The 23,732-nt window shown below is 40.5% G+C and overlaps 1 protein-coding gene across 2 annotated transcripts in view; it reads right to left on the bottom strand.

Moving 5' to 3' along the window:
• CSF3R (colony stimulating factor 3 receptor) overlaps positions 1–23,732 on the bottom strand; it is an 81,340-nt gene that overhangs the window by 13,602 nt on the left and 44,006 nt on the right. For both annotated transcript variants that reach the window (XM_073615622.1, XM_073615623.1), the window contains 7 exons: positions 20,814–20,961; positions 17,811–17,893; positions 11,456–11,657; positions 9,715–9,894; positions 5,762–5,863; positions 4,081–4,227; positions 1,755–1,895 (listed from right to left, as the gene is read on the bottom strand). In XM_073615622.1, the coding sequence (XP_073471723.1) occupies positions 1,755–1,895; positions 4,081–4,227; positions 5,762–5,863; positions 9,715–9,894; positions 11,456–11,657; positions 17,811–17,893; positions 20,814–20,961 (1,003 nt within the window). The remainder of the gene's footprint in view (positions 1–1,754; positions 1,896–4,080; positions 4,228–5,761; positions 5,864–9,714; positions 9,895–11,455; positions 11,658–17,810; positions 17,894–20,813; positions 20,962–23,732) is intronic.

Genomic DNA, 23,732 nt, shown 5'->3' with positions numbered 1-23,732 from the left:
AGCGCCACGTGTCATCAGTGCCACATATTAGTGCCATCTGTCATCAGTGTCACGTGTCATCAGTGCCACGTATTAGTGCCATCTGTCAGTGCCATGTATTAGTGCCATCTGTCATCAGTGCCACGTATTAGTGCCATCTGTCATCAGTGCCATGTATTAGTGCCATCTGTCATCAGTGCCACGTATTAGTGCCATCTGTCATCAGTGCCACATCAGTGTCAGTGCCACGTATCAGTGCCACGTATCAGTGCCATTTGTCATCAGTGTCACGTGTCATTGTCCTGGTTCTCCAGGGCCTTCAAAAGTGTAATAGGTAGTCAACAAATTAGATGTGTAATTTATGCTCCTAGAACACGTGATGGCGCTCCCTGCATGTTGGGACTCTGTATGTGGCCAGGCTATGAAAAAGTCCCACACATGTGGTATCGTAATACTCAGGAGGAGTAGCAGAATGTATTTTGGGGTGTCATGCCATGCCATGTGAGAGAAATAACTTATTACAATGACAATTTTGTGGGGAAAAAAAAAAAAAAAATCTTCATTTTGCAAAGAATTGTGGGAAAAAATGACAACATCAAAAACCTCCCCATGCATCTAACTAAATACCTTGGACTGTCTACTTTCAAAAAAGGGGTCATTTGGGGGGTGTTTGTACTTTCCTGACATGTTAGGGTCGCAAGAAATGAGATAGGCCACCAGTACGTCAGGTGTGATCAATTTTTTATGATTTGCACCACAGTTTGTAGACTCTCTAACTTTCACAAAGACCAAATAATATCCACTAATTTGGGTTATTTTTACCAAAGATATGTAGCAGTATAAATTGTGGCCAAAATTTATGAAGAAAAATTACTAATTTGCAAAATTTTATCACAGAAACAAAGAAAAATGCGTTTTTTTTCAATTATAGCGCAAAAAAATAAAAAACCCAGAGGTGATCAAATACCACCAAAATAAAGCTCTATTTGTATGAAAAAAAGGACAAAAAATTCATTTGGGTACAGTATTGTATGACTGAGTAATTGTCATTCAAAGTGTGAGAGCGCTGAAAGCTGAAAATTGGTCTGGTCACGAGGGGGGTTTAAGTGCCCAGATGTCAAGTGGTTAAAATCAAAGTATTTATGATTAAAAAAACAAATACAGTTGAGGGGCAAGGCACATACTGTAACCACTAGGGCAGAATGGACCACACCAGCGTCACAGATACTGGGGATTGGGAAACCTTGCAGGGATGGAGCAGGATGGCCACTCCATATACTACACCATTAGCCTTTGCACTGGTGTCTCTTTGTGTATCCTTTGCAAGCTCTGGAGCTCCCCCTTTTTTGTCATGTGGAGAACTGGAAGGCTTAGCATTTTACACCAACTATCACAATCATGTGGAGAAGCATTAGAAATAGTATTATTATAACTTCATGTGCAAGATACATGCCATGATATAACTGCATTGGTCATCTTGGTAGCAGAATACCTATGCCCCGGATGTTGACTCTGCCACATATATTAACACGGATTATTGAAATATTCTGCTCTACAAATAGGCCATATATACTCTACCTGTTCACTATTGTCATGTCATTTTTCCAGTTTTATTTTTATACTTATTTTATGTTACATTCAATGAGTTCTAAATTAAGCTGCTTTACCCCCTTCACCTAAGGATATGATCTGTAAGCAATATTCAATATTTCTCTATCTCTCCTTTTCAATTTCCATCACTGTATTCCTTCATCTTTTTAAAAGCATTTTCTTACCTGAAACAGCGGTATTAACCATTAGTATGGTACCATTCACACTGCCTCCCGCTGTAGAACTTCTTAAAAACACTTGGTATGTTGTGAAAGGGAGAATATTTTTTATCTTGAATCTTGTAACTGTGCCTTGTACTGTTGAAACTAGAATCAAGAGATACAAATATTTATTAGTACCATGTTGGAGATCCATAAATGACATAATGAGACATAAATGTGTTTGTAAGAAAAACTGTTTGCCTTATTAAAGTGAATCTGCCACTGGAAATGGGTCAGCCTTTGATGGAAAAGGCACACAACTGTAAATTTAAATAATGACAGTTAGGAGTTTGAAAATGGTGTTGGGAGATCCATCCCAGTGATGTTGTGTGCTTTGGAAAAATTATAATTTAGAAGGCTGGCTGGAGGCCAGGCTGGATTTGTAGGAGTAGTCTGGGGGGTATATATCCTTCCGCCTCTGTCGGGTCCCGCGTCGGCTCATCTACCTGGTTCCCACCCACCCGTTTCCCCCAAACTTTCATTTTTCATTATATATCATACACATTTCATATACGTTATATTCAGGGTATGCCCTCTTTTAGGCGTACTGACCAGCTAGACTAGGGCACACCACAGGTCTTGGTAGTTAGGGTTATCGCATTTTCAACTGAAGACTCTGACTACAAATAGTGGTGCAGCTGCACAGCCTCTGTCTAAAGCTTTGGAGCTCAACCTGCGGCCCTTTGGTATAAGATGTGCGACTCTCTGATTTTAGCAGTCTATTATGGACACATTGATTAAGGTAATGATCTTTACTTGCCTCATGTAACATGCTTCCAGTTTTGTATTTTCTTCTGTAGCATATCCAAGCCTAGACTAGGCCAAAAAAATAGACCCGGGCATTTTAGACTGAGCAGCCCATGACATATTTAGCGGGAGGCACGGAGAGCATGGGGGGGCGGAGGATGTGGGGGTGTGTGGAGAACACGGGGGGAGCAGAAAGCAAAAGGGGGAATGGAGAGCACTGGGGAGACGGAGAGCACAGGGGGTGGAGAGCACAGGGAAGCTGGAGAGCACTGGGGTGCGGTCGGAGAGCACTGGGGGGGCTGAAGAGCACTGAGGCTGGAGAGCATGGGGGCTGGAGAGTACAGGGGGGCCGGAGAGCACTGGGAGGGGCTGGAGAGTACAGGAGGCTGGAGAGCATTGGGGGGCAGAGAGTACAGGGGGTGGAGAGCACAGGGGGGCCTATGATCACGGGGGGCTGAAGAGCACTGGGGGGCCAATGAGCACTGGGGGGGCCGATGAGCACTGGGGGAGCCTGAGAGCACGGGGAGCACCTGAGAGCAAGGTGGGAGCCTGAGAGCAGTAGGGGGCAGTAGAAAGAAGCTGGATAGGAGAAGCGGCTGCATACACAGTAGAAGAATCCATCTCTTTATTTTTCTCCTACAGCCTCTGAATGCCCACGGGAGGGTGAGAATGAGAAGCAGGCATTCAGAGGCTGTAGGAGAAAAATAAAGAGATGGATTCTTTTAGTGTGTATGCAGCCGCTTCTCCTATCCAGGTACATGCATGGGGAGCCGCACCCACTTTCCCTCCTGTCTGGCGTGTCATGTAGATCTCCTCCCTCTTCATGGTCATAGGTAATGTGACCTGTAGTCTACGCCCGACGGCCGAACTGAAATGGCGGCCAGCTGGCCGTGCAGAGGATGGGTGAGCGGCAGGGGCTCAAGAGCAGCTCAGCTGCCTTGGCCCCACAAGGACATACGGCCTGGCGGACCTGGTCCACCAGGCAAGTGCCCAGTGTGCCCTATGGCCAGTCCGGGCCTAAGCATATCCTTAGCCAAAAATGTAGCATGTCCACACTCTCTGACTCTCATTTTCTCTATTAGGTCTGCAGATTCTGACAGTCTTCTCAAGCATTACATATATTGAGCATTATGTGTTGCCCTTTGGTGAAGTCAGGGGCAGCATTTAGCTCATAAGTTGACAACCACTGATCTAAGGACATCTAAGGACACCAAAATCCAAAAGTAATACCAACAGATGATAGCGTTACTTCAGTTGCCATTTATCAGCTTCTCAGGCTGCAGATGGACTCTCCATTTAAATGTATTGAGGCTATGTGTTGCATGTTCAGGTACTTTTCTGGGGTTATAGGGGTTACAGCTAAGTATTATAAATGTGCTGAGGGAGGGGGCAGAAAAGGTGGTAAAGTACACCTATCCTTTACAAATATGATTGGACTACTATCAGAATATGATCAGCTTCAGCAGTGTAAATCTTAAAAATATGTTTTAACTGCTGAAACTTTTTTACCACAATGTATAATGATTACATTAGAAATGCTCACAGTCTTCTTTGCCATTGGGGTCTCTCCAGAAAACAGTATAGCTGGTAATGAAGCCATTGCGTTTCTCCAGAGGAATTGGTTCCCACTGCACCTCTATTTGTGACTCATCAACACTGACTGGTTTGAGTTCTGGTGAAAAGGCTGGTGCTATGGAGACAACAACATTAATTAAGAGTAATCTCATTTTGCTGAGAAAAAAAACAAAACAATCCCCTCTGGGTGCTCAATGTACAATGCAGGGATTTGAACAAACTTTGTTGTAGAGTCCTACTTGTTTCTGCTCTGAAGGAATGGTAGTAGCTTATGGTAGTAGCACCTTACATACTAGAAATTATATATATTTATCAATTCTACAGACACTTTGGATGCTATTTCCATGTACCACCTATGATTCAGGCATGGAGACTCTCATCCTCCTGGGTTAACCTTTTGTACGCCCGATTTTTCCCAATGGGTCCCTATTACTACATCTCCTGGGACAGACACTTTTGACAGCCCCCAGCTTGTAGTACCACATTTTTTTGGACTTTGAGCCAATGTGTAAGTATCATAGGGATGGACTTTTCCTGTTTTCCTCTCGTTTTTCTTTTTCCTTTCCCTAGTGAGATTTACTAATATACCGCACTGGTCTCTTTATACATCTTCCGCAGATACACTGTATGCATCCGCTCCTGAGAAGGTGGAACAAATTCACGAAATGCCTCAAGCTCTTTTAGATGCATACAGTTTTTCCAAGATATGGTGCAATTTTGATTTTTAGATCTTTTTATGTAACGATCCTAAAATGCGGATCAGTACTGGCTCACAACAATTTACATTGTAAATGTCATTATGGTATCCATGTATATAGATGAATTGTATTGTGTCATTGGTATGTATATAGATGAATTGTACTATGTTATTGGTATGTATGTAGATGAAATCGTTTTTCTTCTTATGGATGTACAAATTGCTATATGCTTTTACATATGTACATCCTGAATAAATATGTCAATAAATAGGTTTACAAACCCATTCAGCGGTCATCACTCGCCTCATTTAAAGTCCCACATATGCTCTGAAAGAATGGTTGTTTGTTTGATCATGGCTTTTGCATACTGACTCTGAATGGGAGCGACTGGTTCATTATAATCAGCTAAGGCACTTTCAGTCTTCTGATGAGAAAAGTTGGTGGGTCTGCATCCCTTTAGAAGTAATTAACCTTTATAGAGTACAACGGTGTACAGAACGCCTCCATGTTGCCACATTGCATTGACATTTACAGAAAATTACAGCACTGAAGATTGAAATGGCTTGTGTAGCAATTGTATATGCTATATTTTTTCATGTGCAATATATTTTTTTCTTCTAAAGTGGTGATACCCTTTAATGGAAAAAATAAATAGCCTGTCGGCATTATGCGATGCGATAACTATGCTTAAATTGAAATCAAACCAAACTCAACATATTTTCTTTATTTAGGGTAGAATAGGGGAAGGATTTCCGTTCACAGGTAAACCTCTCATTTTCATTCTGATGTGGGGCTGGAATTTGTATGAATTGAAACTAGCTGGCAAGGACTAAAAGTTATCTCTTTGCCATCCAAAACTTTAGAAAATGTATTTTTGATAAGAAAAACAACTGCCTAATAAACATGTTATTGTAAAATACATTTACAATCCAAGAAAAAATTAAAAATTACCTGCTTCTTTGGAATAGACAATATTTTGAATGGATGTTCCGATGCTGTCGTTATACACAGGGTACAGTGTAACCGTGTACATCTGGTAAGGCTCGATATTGTCTGAAATATAGACATAGGATTGTATAGTGTAATTATTTTCCTTATGTGCATATTAATTAATTAATATATAGTTGCCTGGTACAAAATCAGACCCCAACATCAAATTCAGTCTGTGAATTTATCACAAATAATGCAAATCATGAATGAAACTCAATTTATCCTAATGTGAACTTATCAAATAAAAACAGTCAAGGTCTAGCAGACTTCTTGCAGCTGGTCAGGGAGCCTCACACGTCACATGTTATATACTCATTAAACACTGCAATGCACTTGCTTAAAGTGGTAGTAAACTCAATGTTACTTCAAATGTTACAGCAATATTTAACGTCATGTTGCTGTTTATAATCTAAGCGCCGCATACAGTATGCAAAAAGAACCTTCCTACTTGATAGAATAAACTGATGCGAATGCTCCAGCTTGTATGCAGCCGCCGCCATTGGGCACCTCAACAGTAATTTATTTCCGCCCTCAATCTGTCTCAGTGGCCATAATCTTACACATGCGCATGATTCACTGCAGCCAAGCCTCGTTTCCATTTCGGTTTACTATGGCAACCACATACAGCCAATAGGAGCCGATCCTGCTGCTGCCCATGTAGCATCACATATGGCGACCCATCACATTGCGCTACCCGCTGGAGTGCGCATGCGCGATGCCGCCATGTGCGTTACAACACTTTTACGACAAAACTCCACCCCTAAGTCCAGGTTCAAGTCCCACCATCGAAGTGGACATAGAGTTAGATTATAATTATGCTGAGCGAAGCAAGAGTTTTGTCGTAAGAGTGTTTGAACGCATATGGCGCACTCCAGCGGGTAGCGAAATGTGATGGGTCGTCATATGTGACGCTACACCCAGCTTCTCAATGGGGAAGGAGTGTCGCGAGATCTCGGGTCTGACGCCAACATCAGGAAATGACGTAGCCCCAGCATATACAGCATTTTTCCGGCATATATAGCTTGCCGGAAAATAGGACTAACAGCACATGCGCTGGTGACATCATTGAAAAGAAAACAAAGGATTACACAAAAAAGCAAGCAGGTAGGAAGCCAAAAACTCAGTGCACACAGTACAATAGGTTACATTGATTCATTTTAATTAAAGAAACTTGCTTGAATGGGTTCACGACCGCTTTAAATGAAAGCATATCTAAACTTCTAAACAAACATTAAAAATACTGCATATACCGTACTTCTGTTAAAAACAAAAAAATGCATATTACCAAGTGCCTTAATGTAGTGGCTGCATTAGTTTTCCTTTCTAGGCTTTTTCCTTTACTTTCATGAGTTGGTCCTGCCAGTAATTCTGCTGTTTTTCAACTAGGGCTCATATACACAGCAAATTTGATCCGTACACTGCATATTTCTGTGGCAGGTACAGACAGATGTTTTCAGGGGCACACATTCATCCATAACGCAAGGATTTGCTGTCACTTATACAGGCTTTCTGTCCACAGCTGATTGGAATAAACTGGCTGTACCCGCCACAGAAATACGCTAATCTGGGTGGTGCGTAGCCCTAAACAGCTGCATGCATGAGCCTTTAACATGTGTTTTAATGGAGACACACACCATTCACAGTATCTGTTTTTGCAATTCTGACCTTTAAGAAATGTCTTAAAACTCTGTTACATTCCTGTCCGGGTGTGGCAGTGAGTGTCACAAATTAGCTCTCACAGATGCTAAGATTCTTTCATTTCAGATTATAGCATTCTGACATTCATGGTAATGAATTGAAAACATTGTTTTAATGAAAATAAAATAGTGCAAGAAATAATTTACAGAAAAGATATTACAAAACAGAAAAAAAGGAACAGTAAAAGAAAGAAATGTGATAAAAAGTGAAAAGCACTTAGCAAAGCCTGCATAGTCCATGGTTCTGAGAAATTTGTTTTGCAGAGTAGTCCAACCCTAAAGTGGAACTATACTCACCTGATCTCCAGTGCTGTGATCCCCAGAGCTCCCCGCCAGCCACTGACAGCTTCAGTCCGGAGGCCTCTAGGTATTGATCCAGTGCCGATCAATTTCCATAAGCTCAATTAGGTGTCCTGAGCGGGTCATCCCATATTGAGTAGCATAAACATAAAATAAAAATGGGACTTTAAATATAGCCCTTAGGAGGCCATAACACAAAATACACAGGCATATATAAAAATACAAATACTTACTATACCATTTTTTTTAGTTTTGATACATTATTGTTCCCTTGTAATTATTCAAATTTCTATGATGATTCATGTTACCTTTAGACTTGTACTATAATAATTATGTGCCATAGGCGCCTATGTCCTGATGAAGTTGTCCCCGCAAAACGCGTAGACAGAACAACTTTCTGTTATGGTGCTATAATTACAACTTCATTTGTATTTATATGCATTGGGTGTTTTTCACCTTTATTTGTTAAATGGTATAATAAACATTTGTACTTTTATATATGCCTGTGTACTTGGTGTTATAATATCCTGGAGGCTATATTTAACCACTTCAGCCCCGGAAGAACTGGCTGCTCAATGACCAGGCCATTTTTGTGATACGGCACTACGTCACTTTAACTGTCAATTGCGCGGTCGTGTGACGCTGTACCCAAACAAAATTTTTTCGCACAAATAGTTTTCTTTTGGTGGTCTTTAATCATCTCTGAAGTTTTTATTTTTTTTCGCTATAAACAAAAAAAAGAACGACAATTGTGAATAAAACACACTATTTTGTACTTTTTGCTGTAATAAATAGCCCCAATTTTTTTCTTAAAAAAGCAAATTTTTTCCTCAGTTTAGGCCGATATGTATTCTTCTACATATTTTTGGTAATAAAAATTGCAAAAAGCGTATATTGATTGGTTTGCGCAAAAGTTATAGTGTCTACAAAATAGGGGATAGATTTATGGCATTTTTATTATTATTTTTTTTTTACAAGTAATGGCGGTGATCTGCGTTTTTTATCGAGACTACGACATTATGGTGGACACATCGGACACTTTTGACACATTTTTGGGTTGATTGACAATTATACAGCGAAAAATGCACTGATTACTGTATAAATGTCAATGGCAGGGAAGGGGTTAACAATAGGGGGCGATCAAGGGGTTAACGGTGTTCCCTAGGTGTGTTTTCTAACTGTAGGGGGATGGGAATGACTATAGGAGATGACAGATTGTGGTTCCCAGCTCGCAGGAACTCACGATCTCTCTCTCCTCTCCTTACAGACCTGGGATGTGTGTGTTTACACACACAGGTCCCTGTTCTGCCTCTTGTGCCCGCAATTGCTCATGGCTGGCGGTCATCGTGACCGCCGGTCACGAACATCGCCAACCCCGCTGTGCAGCGGGCATGTGCGAGCGCCTACTATCCCGCTTAAAGGGACTGATGTATAGCTACGACGGTGGGGGGGGGGATCGTGCCGACCTGCCACAGTATAATGACGGCGGCTGGTCGGCAAGTGGTTAAAGTGGTTCTAACGGTCTTAAGGCTCTAGGTTTTTTTTTTACCTTCATGCATTCTAACTGCTACATTTGCTGCACAGCTTGGTCTGTTAAAGTTGAAAAGTAACAGCAAGATCAACAGGTAAAAAAACTCTAAGTTCATGGGCTGGACTCAGAAAAACAAAGACTGTTTTGGTAATACTAGTGACAGACCGCATCCTATATGCCATTTTTAATTTTGTCTTTAGTACCACTTTAATTAAACAAAGTGACACCATGGCCCATTATTTGGTAATAAATAAAAATAAACTATTATTTCTTATGTGTGTCCATGTAAATGCACTGTAAGCTTTAGTGTGCCAAATAACAAGGATAGTTCCATTTACAATACACTTAATCAATGTACTGTATGTTAATGCTCAGTGTGTGCTTACCATGCAGAATTGAGTGAGTGCTTCCTTTAAACTCAGTTTTCCAGTTAATTTCACAGCTTGGCAGCTGAGCACTTTTACACCACTCCAACACATAGGCTTTAGCTGAAACTTGTACTTCCCACTCCACTCGTAGGCTGTAATCATCATTAGGCGATACATACATTCTACGCACTGGATCTCCTGTAGTGAAAAAGTGAGGTTTAATAGAATAGAACAAAACAGTAAAGCCTGCCTATGTACTAATGTGTCAGTGCAAGCTCATGAATTAATGTAATTGGCATCTAATCAGACCAGTTGATGGCAGAATAGAGTGCCTTCCATTCACCCTTTGTGCTTTTTTTTATGCGCTCACCTCTGTTTTTGACTTCTAAATCATTTCTAGGTCAAATATTAGCATCTAGGTCAGTGTTTCTCGATTCCAGTCCTCAAGGCGCACTAACAGGTCATGTTTTCAGGATTTCCCTCAGATGAAACGGCTGTGGTAATTACTAAGGCAGTGAAACTGATCAAATCACCTGTGCAAAATAATGGAGCCTGAAAACATGACCTGTTGGTGCGCCTTGAGAACTGGAATTAAGAAACACTGGTCTAGGTCTTGATCAAATATTAGTGTTCCCATTTAGGGGCCAAATCCATGGTCTTTACTCCTCTGTGACACCTCTTAACCTCCAATATTCACTTTTCACCTTTTAATACTTTTTTTTCTCTTTAACTGGGTATTGGCTCCAACCTTCCTTTTATACTTGCTCCACCAGACTCTGTTCAAAACAAATACATATGAATCATAGTGCTTTCTGTGTAATCTTTTTAATGTATTAAAGTAATAAAATACACTTGCTTGATAATGTGCACTATATTTCCTGCACTGCTGTAAAACAATGTGTATATCTTCTTAAGATTGTTGTGGATCATGAGCAGCACTGATCAGCCTGGTGCCTGCTCACTTTCAGGAATAGCGTGATGACGTCACTGGCTCTGCCCTTACGCGTTACGCCACTACACGCGTGACTTCTTTAGAGGATTCATTCTCTGAATGTTGAAGCCATTACCCACTTAAAGTGAAAAGTGAACATTGGAGATGAAGAGAGAAGTAAAAAGCGTGCATTTCCCCTTTGCGGGGAAGGCGTATATTTGACCTATAGAATATTTATAGATGAAAAACAGAGATGAGTGCATAAAAAGAGCACAAGGTATGAAGCACTTGGATGGCATTCTTGTTTACAGCACTAGGTAGTTTATTCTTTACAAGCACTAGAGTTAGACAGCTTTAATGAACTGGGCTACACTGATACAACTGATAATGGATTTTGCACCAAAGGACCTTACTTGTACATGCTATTAATAAATACTATTTACTTATTTATTTAGTCATAGATTTTATATGAAGACTTTAATTGAGAGTTGTTCTATTTATTTTCCGGCATGCTGGACAATATTTGTTTTTCTTAATTTTTAATAGTTATTTGTTTTGATATATGTTTACTACAGAGCAGCACTTTTTAGGTAATATTTCAGGTCTGATGTGGAAACACATGTCAGTGCTGATAATACACGATTGCCCTTTAGTTAAAATATTTAGTATTGTAGCACAAGAATATTTTGTAAGTTCACTAACATAAGCATATAACCATTTTTTACGTATGCATATAAACTGCAGATAGCAAAGGTTAAAATGATTGGTCCACTGCAAGCTATCTTTTAGGGAAATATGGTCTGTTAGATGTGCATAACCTTTTCTTACCATTTGTTGCAAAGAAAATGATCTCTTTTTCAGGAGAAGCTCCAATTGTATTTTGAGCCCAGATAAATACTCTATTTTTCCCAGGAGGGAGAGAGAATGTACAGCTGAGATTCATTGTATTGCATAATTGAGTTTCTTTCTGAAGAAGATCCTTCACAATATATGAGAGATGTTTGGCGTTGGCCTCCTCTTTTTTCATTGGCTGTGTGAAATGAAGAAAAGAACTGATTAGGCCTGGTTCCATTTTACTAAAACTTGGCATCATTTATCAGACCCCATTCACACAGGGGCAACACGACTTGCAGGTCGCCTCAGCGAGGCGACCTGCACACGACTGCCCGGGCGACTTGCAAAACGACTTCTGTATAGAAGTCTATGCAAGTCGCCCCAAGTCGCCCCCGAAGTCATACAGGAACCTTTTTCTAAGTCGGAGCGACTTGCGTCGCTCCCCTTAGAACGGTTCCATAGCACAGAACGGGAGGCAACTTGTCAGGCGACTAGGTCGCCTGACAAGTCGTCCCTGTGTGAATGGGCTCTTAATGTGTGCCACTAATTAGATTCTTCAGATCAGCCTGACGAAAGGTAAACATTTGCATTTGATTGGCAGTTGTATGCTTAATTTGCTCAGTACTTACTTGACACCACTGGCGGCCCGTCCATATGGGGCACAGGGGTGCCGCCCCCCTAATCCATGCGCCCGTCCCCTAATTTACATGCTGGACATATGGATTCCAATGGTTTTTTAGGCTGTAATTGGCGTCAAAAAAGGGTGGGCTCGCCACCCAGTTGTGTGACAATAGCGAATTAATATTCCCTATCGTCTTCCTGATTCTCCTGCCGGTGTTTTATCAGAATACTGCTACCCATTAGAAAATGTAACGGAAGTGATGTTCTGACCAAAAATGCTTACCGCACATGCACTATGCGTTCCAACATGGCCGCTATGCATTCCACTAGGTTTCCTAAGTTGACAAAACACGAAGGCAGCAGCGGACATGTTGTTACACCCAGCCAAGTATTCCATTTCACACTTATTTTTGCAGTACTGAAATACAGTATTTTTAAATCTGTGACACTCTTTTGATGTTGCATTTAAAAAACAGCGACAAGCCTGCAGTCAGAAGGTGCTGACGGCAATCTTGGTACACCCCGCACTGCTCAGCGCCAAACTGATAGTCATTTGGCGCAGAGGGACATTTTTGAACACCCTCATGGTGAAATAGTCTATTTCAGTATATAAGGTGAGTTTACTGCTAAAATAAGTGTGAAATTCAAGACTTGCCTGGTTGTATGTAACAAGATGTCCGCTGCCGCCTACATGTTCTTTCAGATTAGAAAATCTATTGAAACGCATAGCAGCTATGTTTATAACGCATATAGCTATGTTTATAATGCATAGCGCATGCGCAATAAGCATTTTGTGTTCGCAACATCATTATTTTCTGATGGGTAGCGGTATTCTGATAAAACACTGGCCAACTGAAGGGATATTTAGCTTAACCACATCCATTTTATAATTTAGTTTCCATTTTGTGTTTTTCCCTGTACTCTATTTCACATATTACTAGGCGTGTAATGTAATCTAGTTTAGTTTCTCACATCCCTGTTATCTTTATTGTTTCGTTTCCTGTAAAGCACGTGATATCTTAAAAATAATTAGTTTCACTTTTGTCATAAAATGTTTCTGTATTTGATTGGATAATTTGTATGACACAGTCAAGGAGCGGTAGTTTCTGAAAGCCCCCTTTAAATATTCACACCAAAGAATAAAGATTAGATTTGCTCGGCGAGACTTCTGCAGTTTTTTATCATTGTCTCAATGGGCTAATCTCACAGGCCTGTGGGGATTGTAAGGTACATCTTATGCAGACTTATCGAGGGTCTAATAAATATCCCTAGACAACCTACATCTCCCTACAGTTTTTGGCGGCTCGTCCGGAATTGATCATAATACATCCGGTGATCTTGATTTATATTTATTTTTCTCTTGCCGTGATTTATTTAGAGATCGATTCCTTTTAAGGGACCTGTAATTAGTTTTTTAGACCTCGATAGATAAGCCCTGGGTGGGCTTCAAGAAACTATTCTGAGAAACAGTAAGATAAGCCCTGGGTGGGCAGAAAATTGCTCTGAGAAGCAATAAAAAACCCTGGGTGGGTTTTATGCAGACTTATCAAGGGTCTAATAAATATCCCTAGACAACCTACACCTCCCTACACCAACCAGGAAGCAGTTCCTGTGACCCAATTGGCTAGGGAGTCTTAGGACTCCCTGGCCAATCGGGTCTCAGGATACACTTCCTGTTTGCCCAGTAGGAGAAATCAACAGCCCGGCTATTCATTTCCCCTGACTCCAAAGGTAATGGGGGGGTTGATCGCCGCATTCCCATCCATCTTCCGCGGGTGGCGGGATTGGGGGGGTGAGTTCGGTCGCCGCATCCACGGCTGTCTCCGGGGGGGGGGGGTGGAGTGCAATTGCCGCATTCCTGGCTGTCTGCCGCATGCAGGGGATGGGGAGTTTTGGTGTTAGTTTGCCACCCCCCCCCAATATGTTAAGCACAGGCCACCACTGCTTGACACACATTATTAACTAAACCTATGTATGACCAAGAACTAAAATTTTTGAACACATACAATGTAATAGTGACCCTGATGCAGTAAAATTTTCTGTTTGTGACATTTATATAGGATAAAGGCCACAATGAGAAATAACAGGATGTAAAGCCAATTTTTGAAAAAAAAGTGTTTTGAATGAAAACCATGACTGGTTTACTTAATGAGTAGAGAATGTTCACTTTCAAAATCAATTTTCACTTTGCAAAAAGAATTTTCACAAATCCAAGTGAATGAGGTGAAACAAAGTGAAAATTCAATTTGCAAAGAATATCCAATCATATGCAAGAAAAAAAAACACGATGATGATTAAAATGAGAACAACTTCACCTCATTCACTAAGCTATATGAAATTAGAGAAACAGCTATAAATGTTTTAAGAAGATGGCATTGTACACCATCTTGATTACATAACATATTTTCTGAGACCTCTGATTGTTGTTTTAGAGGCTGTAATGACAAAGGGTCTTTTTTTTTCATATATTTTGGAGTTGTGAAAAGCTGCAACCAACATGGCAAAAAGTATCAACCTTGGCCTCTCTGTTATCATCTAATTATATTATTCTCACTCCGCCCATGTGTTTATTATTTGCTTCTATTTCCAATTTTATGAAGATGGTATTTTACACCATCTTGATTACATAACATATTTTCTGAGACCTCTGATTGTTGTTTTAGAGGCTGTAATGACAAAGGATCTTTTTTTTTTCATATATTTTGGAGTTGTGAAAAGCTGCAACCAACATGGCAAAGTGCAATTATTTTTATCATGAAAATTTTTTTTTAACACCCAGTGAAAAGTGTCACTATAGATAATAAATTACAAGAAATGAATGATCAAGCTCAACAGTTGTTTTTCAATCTTCTTGTGTGAAAAATCTTCTACTCTTCCACCACACCACCAGGATAGTGACACCACTCCCTCTGAAGAGAGCACTCACCAGATTGTATAGCCTCCCACACTCGTGTTCGGCAAAACAGCAATTGAACCACACCTGGGTTGCACGTGATGAACCGTGAAACCAATCAAGCCAGCTCCATATGTGAAAAAATGAATAAAGTGCTCCACATAGCGTGATACCATTTTGACAGATTTATTAAAATCACTCCAAACACACTTCATTGGTTACACCTTGACTGAAACACAATCTGATCCTATTAATAAAAAATATATGGATGACTTCAAGTGAGTCTAAAAAAAGGGAAATAGTAATATATCATCAGAGGTCAAGCCATTCATCCATATACTTATTCAGTACGACCATCCTGAGGGGACACCTCCCATCTCAGGCTTCTCAAAATGAGATTCTCCTTTGCTTAATGTTCAAACGTGAAAATATCCCACTAAGTTTTAACTTGTTTCTCCAAAAGATTTTCCAAATTCTTTAAAGATCCCGAGACATCTTCCTCGCCATCAGTGATTATCTGATTAGCGGAGAAGATATCTTCCGGGATTATCCGTCTGTTAGACAGACAATTAATGGCATCCATGGCTGCAGGTGGTAAATAAATAGAAAATGGTTTGTAGCAAGAGATATACAAATAAACCGCCCCTGAATCTCTCTTACTCCACTGCGCCAAAGGAAAGTGCAAAGCTGTATAAAAGATGTGTAAATGAATACAAAATGTGTGTACATACACAGTGTACAGTGAAAAATTTATTAAAATCACTCCAAACACACTTCATTGGTTAAACTCACTTTTAAAAGTGAGTGGGAGGCTATACAATCTGGTGAGTGCGCTCTTCAGAGGGAGTGATGTCACTATCACGGTGGTGTGATGGAAGAGTAGAAGATTTTTCACACAAGAAGATTGAAAAACAACTGTTGAGCTTGATCATTCATTTCTTGTAATTTATTATCTATAGTGACACTTTTCACTGGGTGTTAAAAAAAAAAAATTAATTATAAAAATAATTTTTTTCATGACACTATTATTATTATTTTTATGTATAAGTAGAGGGTCATAGGCATTATGCTGCTCTGACCCATTATTTTACACAATTTATATTAGCGCCGCTGTCTCTATCTGTACACATGTAAGAGGTATAGTTTTGGGATTCTGATCAATGTTTTATATATATATACTGGACCCATCCAATCTTAACAACCTACGCCCCATCTCCTTGCTCCCCTTCTTATCCAACATCTCAAGGAGTACTGTTCAATTCATTATCCGAAAATGGAAAGAGTATGGCACACCTGCAAACCTACCAGGACATGGCCATCCACCTGAATTGACAGGCCGGGCAAGGAGAGCATTAATCAGAGAAGCAGCTAAGAGGCCCAATGGTAACTCTGGAGGAGCTGCAGAGATCAACAGCTCAGGTGGGAGAATCTGTCCACAGGACAACTATTAGTCATGCACTCCACAAATCTGACCTTTATGGAAGAGTGGCAAGCAGAAAGCCATTGTTGAAAGAATGTCATAAGAAGTCCTCTTTGCAGTTTGCGAGAAGCCATGTAGGGGACACAGCAAACATGTGGAAGAAGGTGCTCTGGTCAGATGAGACCAAAATTGAACTTTTTGACCTAAATGCAAAATGCTATGTGTGGCGGAAAACTAACACTGCACATTACCCCGAATGCACATTACGCTGAAACATGGCGGTGGCAACATCATGCTGTGGGGATGCTTTTCTTCAGCAGGGCAGCTGCTCAGAGTTGATGGGACGATAGATTGAGCCAAATACAGGGCAATCCTAGAAGAAAACCTGTTAGAGTCTGCAAAAGACTTGAGACTGGGGATGGTTTAGATCAAAGCATATTCATGTGTTAGAATGGCCCAGTCAATGTCCACACCTAAATCCAATTGAGAATCTGTGGCAAGACTTGAAAATTGCTGTTCACAGACACTCTCCATCCAATCTGACAGAGCTTGAGCTATTTGCAAAGAAGAATGGGCAAAAATGTCACTCTCTAGATGTGCAAATCTGGTAGAGACATCCACAAAAAGACTTGCAGCTGTAATTGCAGCGAAAGCTGGTTCTACAAAGTATTGACTCAGGTGGGCTGAATACAAATGCACGCCACACTTTTCACATATCTATTTGTAAAAAACTTGAAAATCATTTATAATTTTCCTTCCACTTCACAATTATGTGCCACTTTGTGTTGGTCTATCACATAAAATCCCAATAAAATACATTAAAGTTTTTGGTTGTAACATGACAAAATGTGGAAAATTTCAAGTGATATGAATACTTTTTCAAGGCACTGTAATGCCTCGTACACACGAGCGGACTTTCCAGCAGACTTGGTCCGGTGGACCGGACTCCGTTGGACAATTCGATTGTGTGTGGGCTCCAGCGGATCTAGAAATAAAACATGTTTCAAATCTTTCCGACGGACTCGAGTCCGGTCGAAAAATCCGCTTGTCTGTATGCTAGTCCGACGGACTAGAACCGACGCTAGGGCAGCTATTGGCTACTGGCTATCAACTTCCTTATTTTAGTCCGGTCGTACGTCATCACGTACGAATCCGTTGGACTTTGGTGTGATTGTGTATAGGCAAGTCCGTTCATTAGGAAAGTCTGTCGCAAGTCCGCCGGATAGACTGTTGAACCAGTCCGGTCAAAAAGTCCGCTCGTGTGTACGCAGCATCAGTATGAATATATAGGCCTCTTGTATTTAGACAATAAGCCTAGGTTTCAGCTTTAACAACATTTTTATCACTGGGTCTGCAAAGCTTATTTTATTATTATTATTTTTTTTTTCCGTTTTGCTCTGGTTTTGGGACATTACCTTCCAAAATAGTTGAATCTTCATTGAACTGTCCTCTGCAGTCTCCAGTATCTTCCACCAAGTCTCGAGTGTACCAGTAGGTACTAAAACAAAAATAATAATTTGTTTAACAAAACACATTTTATAGATGCTATATAAAAAATCAGATCCGCACTAAAAACATGCCTGAAACTTCTTTTAGATTTTCACATTTTTCTTCTCTGTGTATAATTTTACAATAAATGTATATGGGCACCGTAACACACAATATAATGCTCAGCCTTAGATCAGGGTTTAAATGTATTTTTCATGAAGAACAAAAAAAAAAAAACCTTGTAATCAGTAGCCACAAGGTACATCTAGCCATGAGGAAAAGCATAACATCTTTATGAACCCCTTCCTGCCCACCCACCATGTCCATTTAACTGGATCCCAAGGCAGGTGGGCTGGTTGGACTTCCTGAACAATTGACCAATGTGATTGACTGTCACAGTGAGCACATGATCAGGAGCCTGTCTTGCCAGTTCCTGATCATAAATAGAGACAGGGAGCAGCGAGCATGCTCTCAGCACAAGAACCTCAGATGCCATGGACACGGTAACGCCCACCTACACATACATGTTATGTGATCGGCAAGAGGTTCACATATACAAGAATACAACAAAGACACAAAATGATTAAAATTACTTAAAAACATTGTGCGGCTGTAAGGATATGTCTAAATAGCTTCTTGGATGGTGTGGCAATTTGTGATGGTGACAACCCAATTAGGAAGAATTTTGGCATCATGGGGACCTGAACCTCCAAGAGGCGGGATAATAATTGCTGCGTCCTAGACCAGAAGGGCACTATCATGGAGCAACTGCAGTAAATATGGTAGAGGGTACCTTTGTCCCCCTGGCAGCTCCAACACCGATCAAAGCTAGAGGGATAGATAACGTGGAGTATGTCCAGTGTCAAGTACCAAAAATAAAGGATTTTATATGCATTTTCCTTGTAAAGTGTACATAAGGAGTTCTTAGCTGCCTGTCTGCCACGTCATCTCGGGGATTTCTTCATCTAGTATCTTTTCCCAGTGGAGCACATAGGCATGTTTACCCCAATTTGGTATAGAGTAGGAGTTAGGTAGCCGGTATATGTCGGAGATCAGGCCCCGGCATGCTGATCCCTCCAATATAATGCTCTTGAAAGGGGATAGCGCTGAGAATTGTAAATTTGGTGCAAAGGTTTGGGCATAGTGGCATATTTCCAGATATCCCTGGAACACCTGGTGTGGTAAGTCATATTTTTCCTGGAGTTCAGGGAGTAGTTAGTAATTTAAGTGATCTATGGTCCACCAAGTGACCAAAATGGAATAAATTCCGTGTTGCCCAAGGCGAAGACATCTGGTGAGTGAGACTAGCAGGCATCTTGGGATTGCAGAGAAAAGTGGTCAACAGCGACTTCTATCAACTAAAGCTCATGTTCGCGGGACAGTTTGCACCAGAGCGATCTGAGTTGAGTCATGGACCCCAAAAGCCTACCAGGGTCTACCTCCGCTTTCGCATTCCAGAGTAAACTATTCGGGTGTATAGGTGCGAGCCATATTTTTTCAATCTCTGTCCTTTTTTTTTTGTATCGCTGAGAGAACCAGGAAGTTAAGGCGCGCAATTGGTGTTGCTTGATAGTATTTTATCAGGTTAGGGAACGCTAGCCCCCCATCAGGGCGGGAAGCCAGTAAGACCGACTGGGGTATCCTGTGCCCCTTGTAGTTCCAGAAAAAGCAGATAAGATCTGCTTGAACCTTTTGTAAATGTGCATAAGAGTCGAGGATGGGCAGTGTCTGGAATAAATCAGGAGTTTAGGGAGAATGGTCATCTTCACAGAGGCCACTCATCCCAAAAGGGAAATGTGGTTGGTCCATTTTTGCAGCAGATCTCTTATGGAGTAAAACAGAGGCAGGAAGTTCGCTTGAACTGGTGGCAAAGGTGATATGAACCTCTAAATATTTCAGAGCAGAGGACTACCAAATATAGGGGAAATAACATATTTTTTAATACTTTTTAATAATATTTTTTGATCATATTTGCCTGTATTCTTATTTCTTCTTTTAATGATTCATTTTTAATGGTTTTATATCACATGTCTCAAGAGAGGAGCCCATTAACGACTATTTCTTTTTGCATTTAATGGACTTTATAAACAGTTGATATGATTTACTATTCAGGGTCGACATGGTTCACAATCCAGTTCCGGTGCCCGGTCCCTTTAAATGTTGTTGATGGATGCCTCTGCCCCACTCTCCAATCCCAGATGTAGCCTGAACCTGGGAGATGAGAGGTGAAAGGAAAACCTGCAGTCTCACGCTGTCCATGATCTCTTATCTGGAGATCATGGAGATCTGGTAAGAGTCCATCATTTTTTTTTTCTTTGAGCACTGGTGGAACACAGAAGCACTTCACTGGATGTTAATATACAGGAAAACTGGGAACAGTGCACTTTTGATTTTTGGCTCAGCAAATCATTTTGGACACATTGTTTTTTCTGATTTTGGATATTTATGTTGATACATTGTAATGATATTTTTGTGAGCTATTGCACAATAGATTTCAAGGAAATATAATATGTACACTAAATAACACAGTTGTTGGGGATGACACATATTTGTTTGATTTAAATATTTTGTTTTTCACCTATTGTCATTCATTTGCTAGCTTTTTAGCTAGAGATTTGACTACATTGTAGCTGTCTGTCACTGGGGTCACTATTGATATAATTCTTTATACAGATAGAGCATTTTCGATTTGTTTTTTTTGTATTTATGTTTATTTTGCGATATTCAGGGAATTCTTAAGTGCAGCAGTCTGTCAACAATTATTTTAGCGCAAGGTTGTTTTTATATATACTATATATATACAAATACAATTATATGTACAAAAATATCTAATGGTGATACATTTTAAAGGTTTGCCACATGTTACCATGGTGTATATAAAATATGTCTTTTTATCTCTGTGCCAGTAGTCTGTGGAGAAATTCACTAACCTGATTCAGATGTGATCTGACTGATTGATTGCCCCCATTCACTCCACTGACCAGATAGAGTTTTACGAATACAGCGAATCTGGAAGTAATACTTTGTAGCACCCAACAGTCCACATTGGTTTGTCTCATCTGAAGATACTTCTACAAGCTAAGAAAAAATGTTACATAGATAGATAGATAGATAGATAGATAGATAGATAGATAGATAGATAGATAGATAGAAAGATAGATTCAATTAATATTTCTATCTTGCAGTGAGAACTACAAGGTGAACTATGGTCACCTGAATATTCATTCATCTCTGAAGACTTCATATGTTTTACATTATTGCAGCCTATATACAAATACAGTAGATGAAACTATATGTGACCAGCTTTTAATTGTAGAAACCATCCAATAACAAAAGTGATGATGATAAAACGATAATCCTGCCACTTTATAGAACTCTGGTTAGGCCATATCTAGAGTAATCTGTCCAGTTCTGGTCACCAGTCCTCGGAAGGGATGTGCTGGAACTGGAGAGAGTCCAAAGAAGGGCAACAAAATTGATAGGGGGCCTGGACGACCTCAATTTACGAGAAACGACTACAAACACTAAATTTATTCTCGCTGGATAAATGACGCATGAACAGGAACATGATAGCGATTTACAAATATCTTAATGGTGATCCCAGCATAGAAAAAAAACTATTATGTCTCAGAGAGTGTAAGAGGACACAAGGCCACACAATGAGATTGGAGGAGAAGCGGTTTAACCTTAAACAGCGCAGGGGTTTTTTCGGTGTCAGGGCAATAAGGCTGTGGAACTCTCTTCCACAATTGGTGGTGGCAGCAGGGAGTATAGCTATTTTAAAAAAGACTTTTGGATGTGCATCTTATAGAACACAACATACAGGGATATGGGAAATAATTATAGACACTGACACACGTACACCTACACAGGTTGAATTGAATGGACTATTGTCTTTATTCAACCTTACCTACTATGTAACTATGTAAATATTAGGGCATTTAAAGCAGAATGCATACTCATATTTAAAAAAAATAAACACTATAGTCCAGAGAGTATTAAACAGAAATCAACTTTTTGTTTAACATTTTTGGAATTTAAAGTACTGCTAACATAAATATAACCTAGTCTAGCCTAAGGGCCTGTGTCAAAGGGTATTGGGCCTATGTTGTGTCAGTTTAAAACCAGTTTGATAACACTCAGAAATCATTAACAAGTGTATTTTACCTGCAGTTAACCTGCATTTGACCTACATCAAGTTGGTTTTGCTTTGTTATAGACTTGTATGGGAATGTTAAATCTGCCTGACGCAAAGAAAATTCCATTGATACAGACCCTAAATCTACCTTTATATCCTGTTGTTGCATAGCAGAAATCAAGAGAATAGGAGGTTATGCACTTTGGGCCTGTCAGGCTTAACTGCTTTGCAATGCTTCTAATACATTTATGGCCTTGTTGGTAGAAGGGGTGGAAAAACCTCAGCAATGTGGTGATGTTCTTTCATGCCCATGTTTATCTAATTGTGAGCCAGCATGTGATGCAGGAATCTGCCATAATTCTTGTAGTGTAACCGTGCCACTTTTATATCAGAATCACAAGAGTGTCCGCTCCTATACTTTTCCCCAAATACAAACATAGTTCCACAAAACATGCCCATTTTATAAAGCTCCACCTATCATAGGTTTGAAGTACTGTCAAGTTGGGGACTCAGAAAAGTAAGGGCAATGAAGTACACATGCTTGTAAAACCACCCACCTATTTTCGGTCTTTAGAGGGGGGGGGGGGTGCCCTGGCTACATCATATCATCAGTTGTACTGTACAGAAAAATATAAAGGTAGCAAGCTAGGTTTATATCGGGCTCAAAGGGATTGGTGGCCTAAAATAAACCACACCCCTCCATCTTCATAAAAGCACTGTCAGGGTAATTAAATAAAACATTAGCTCCACTTTTCTGGTGGTAAGACCCTTTAAAAGATTTGGACCAGATTCAAGAAGCACTACAGGCAGTAGCTTTACAAAAACGATTAAGGCAGTTCTTAATTGTGCCTACAGTACCAAATTCAAAAATAGTTACCTACAGTTTTTAGATAACAAAACTGGAGGTACTGTATTTATCGGCATATAACAAACACAGGCGTATAACATGCACCTTCATTTTAAGAGGGAAGTTTCAGGAAAAAAAACTCAAATTTTAAATAAAGAACTTTGAAGCAAAATAAGGGTCAGTGCCCATCAATGCAGCCTCACTATTGCCCATCTGCAGCCTCACCATTGCTCATCTGCAGCCTGATCAATGCCATCTGCAGCCTCACAATTGCCCATTAATGCAGCTTGATCAATGCCCATCTGCAGCCTCACAATTGCCCATCAATGCAGCCTGATCAATGCCCATCTACAGCCTCACAATTACCCATCAATGCAGCTTGATCAATGCCATCTACAGCCTCACAATTACCCATCAATGCAGCTTGATCAGTGCCCATCTGCAGCCTGATCAATGCCCATAAGCAGCCTCACCATTGCCATGAATGCAGCCTGATCAATGCCCATCTGCAGCCTCACCTCAGATTACTGCTGCCTCGGAGGGAAAAGGGAGGGGGGGCAGGGCGAGCGCCGTCAGAATACATACAGCGAGAATCTCCTGTTTACTCTGCGGCCTCTTTGATACAAAGTCCCACCACCTGGACCGGCTTCTATGATAGACAGAACACTGGTCCAATGCTGGCCCAGGAGACGGGACTTCCTATTACAGAGGCCACTGAGTAAACAGGAGATTCTAGCTGTATGTAATCTGATGGCGCTCGTCCCGCCCCCTCCCCGTTCCCTCCTAAGCAACCCAAATTGCAGTACCGGCGTATAACATGCACACACAATTTGCACCAGATTTTCAGGGTGAAAAAGTGCGTGT

This window comes from Aquarana catesbeiana, linkage group LG02 (genome assembly GCF_042186555.1).
Source record: "Aquarana catesbeiana isolate 2022-GZ linkage group LG02, ASM4218655v1, whole genome shotgun sequence".
NCBI lineage: Eukaryota > Metazoa > Chordata > Amphibia > Anura > Ranidae > Aquarana > Aquarana catesbeiana.
The sequence above is the reverse complement of the archived record's forward strand: the minus strand, read 5'-3'. Positions and strand labels throughout refer to the sequence as shown.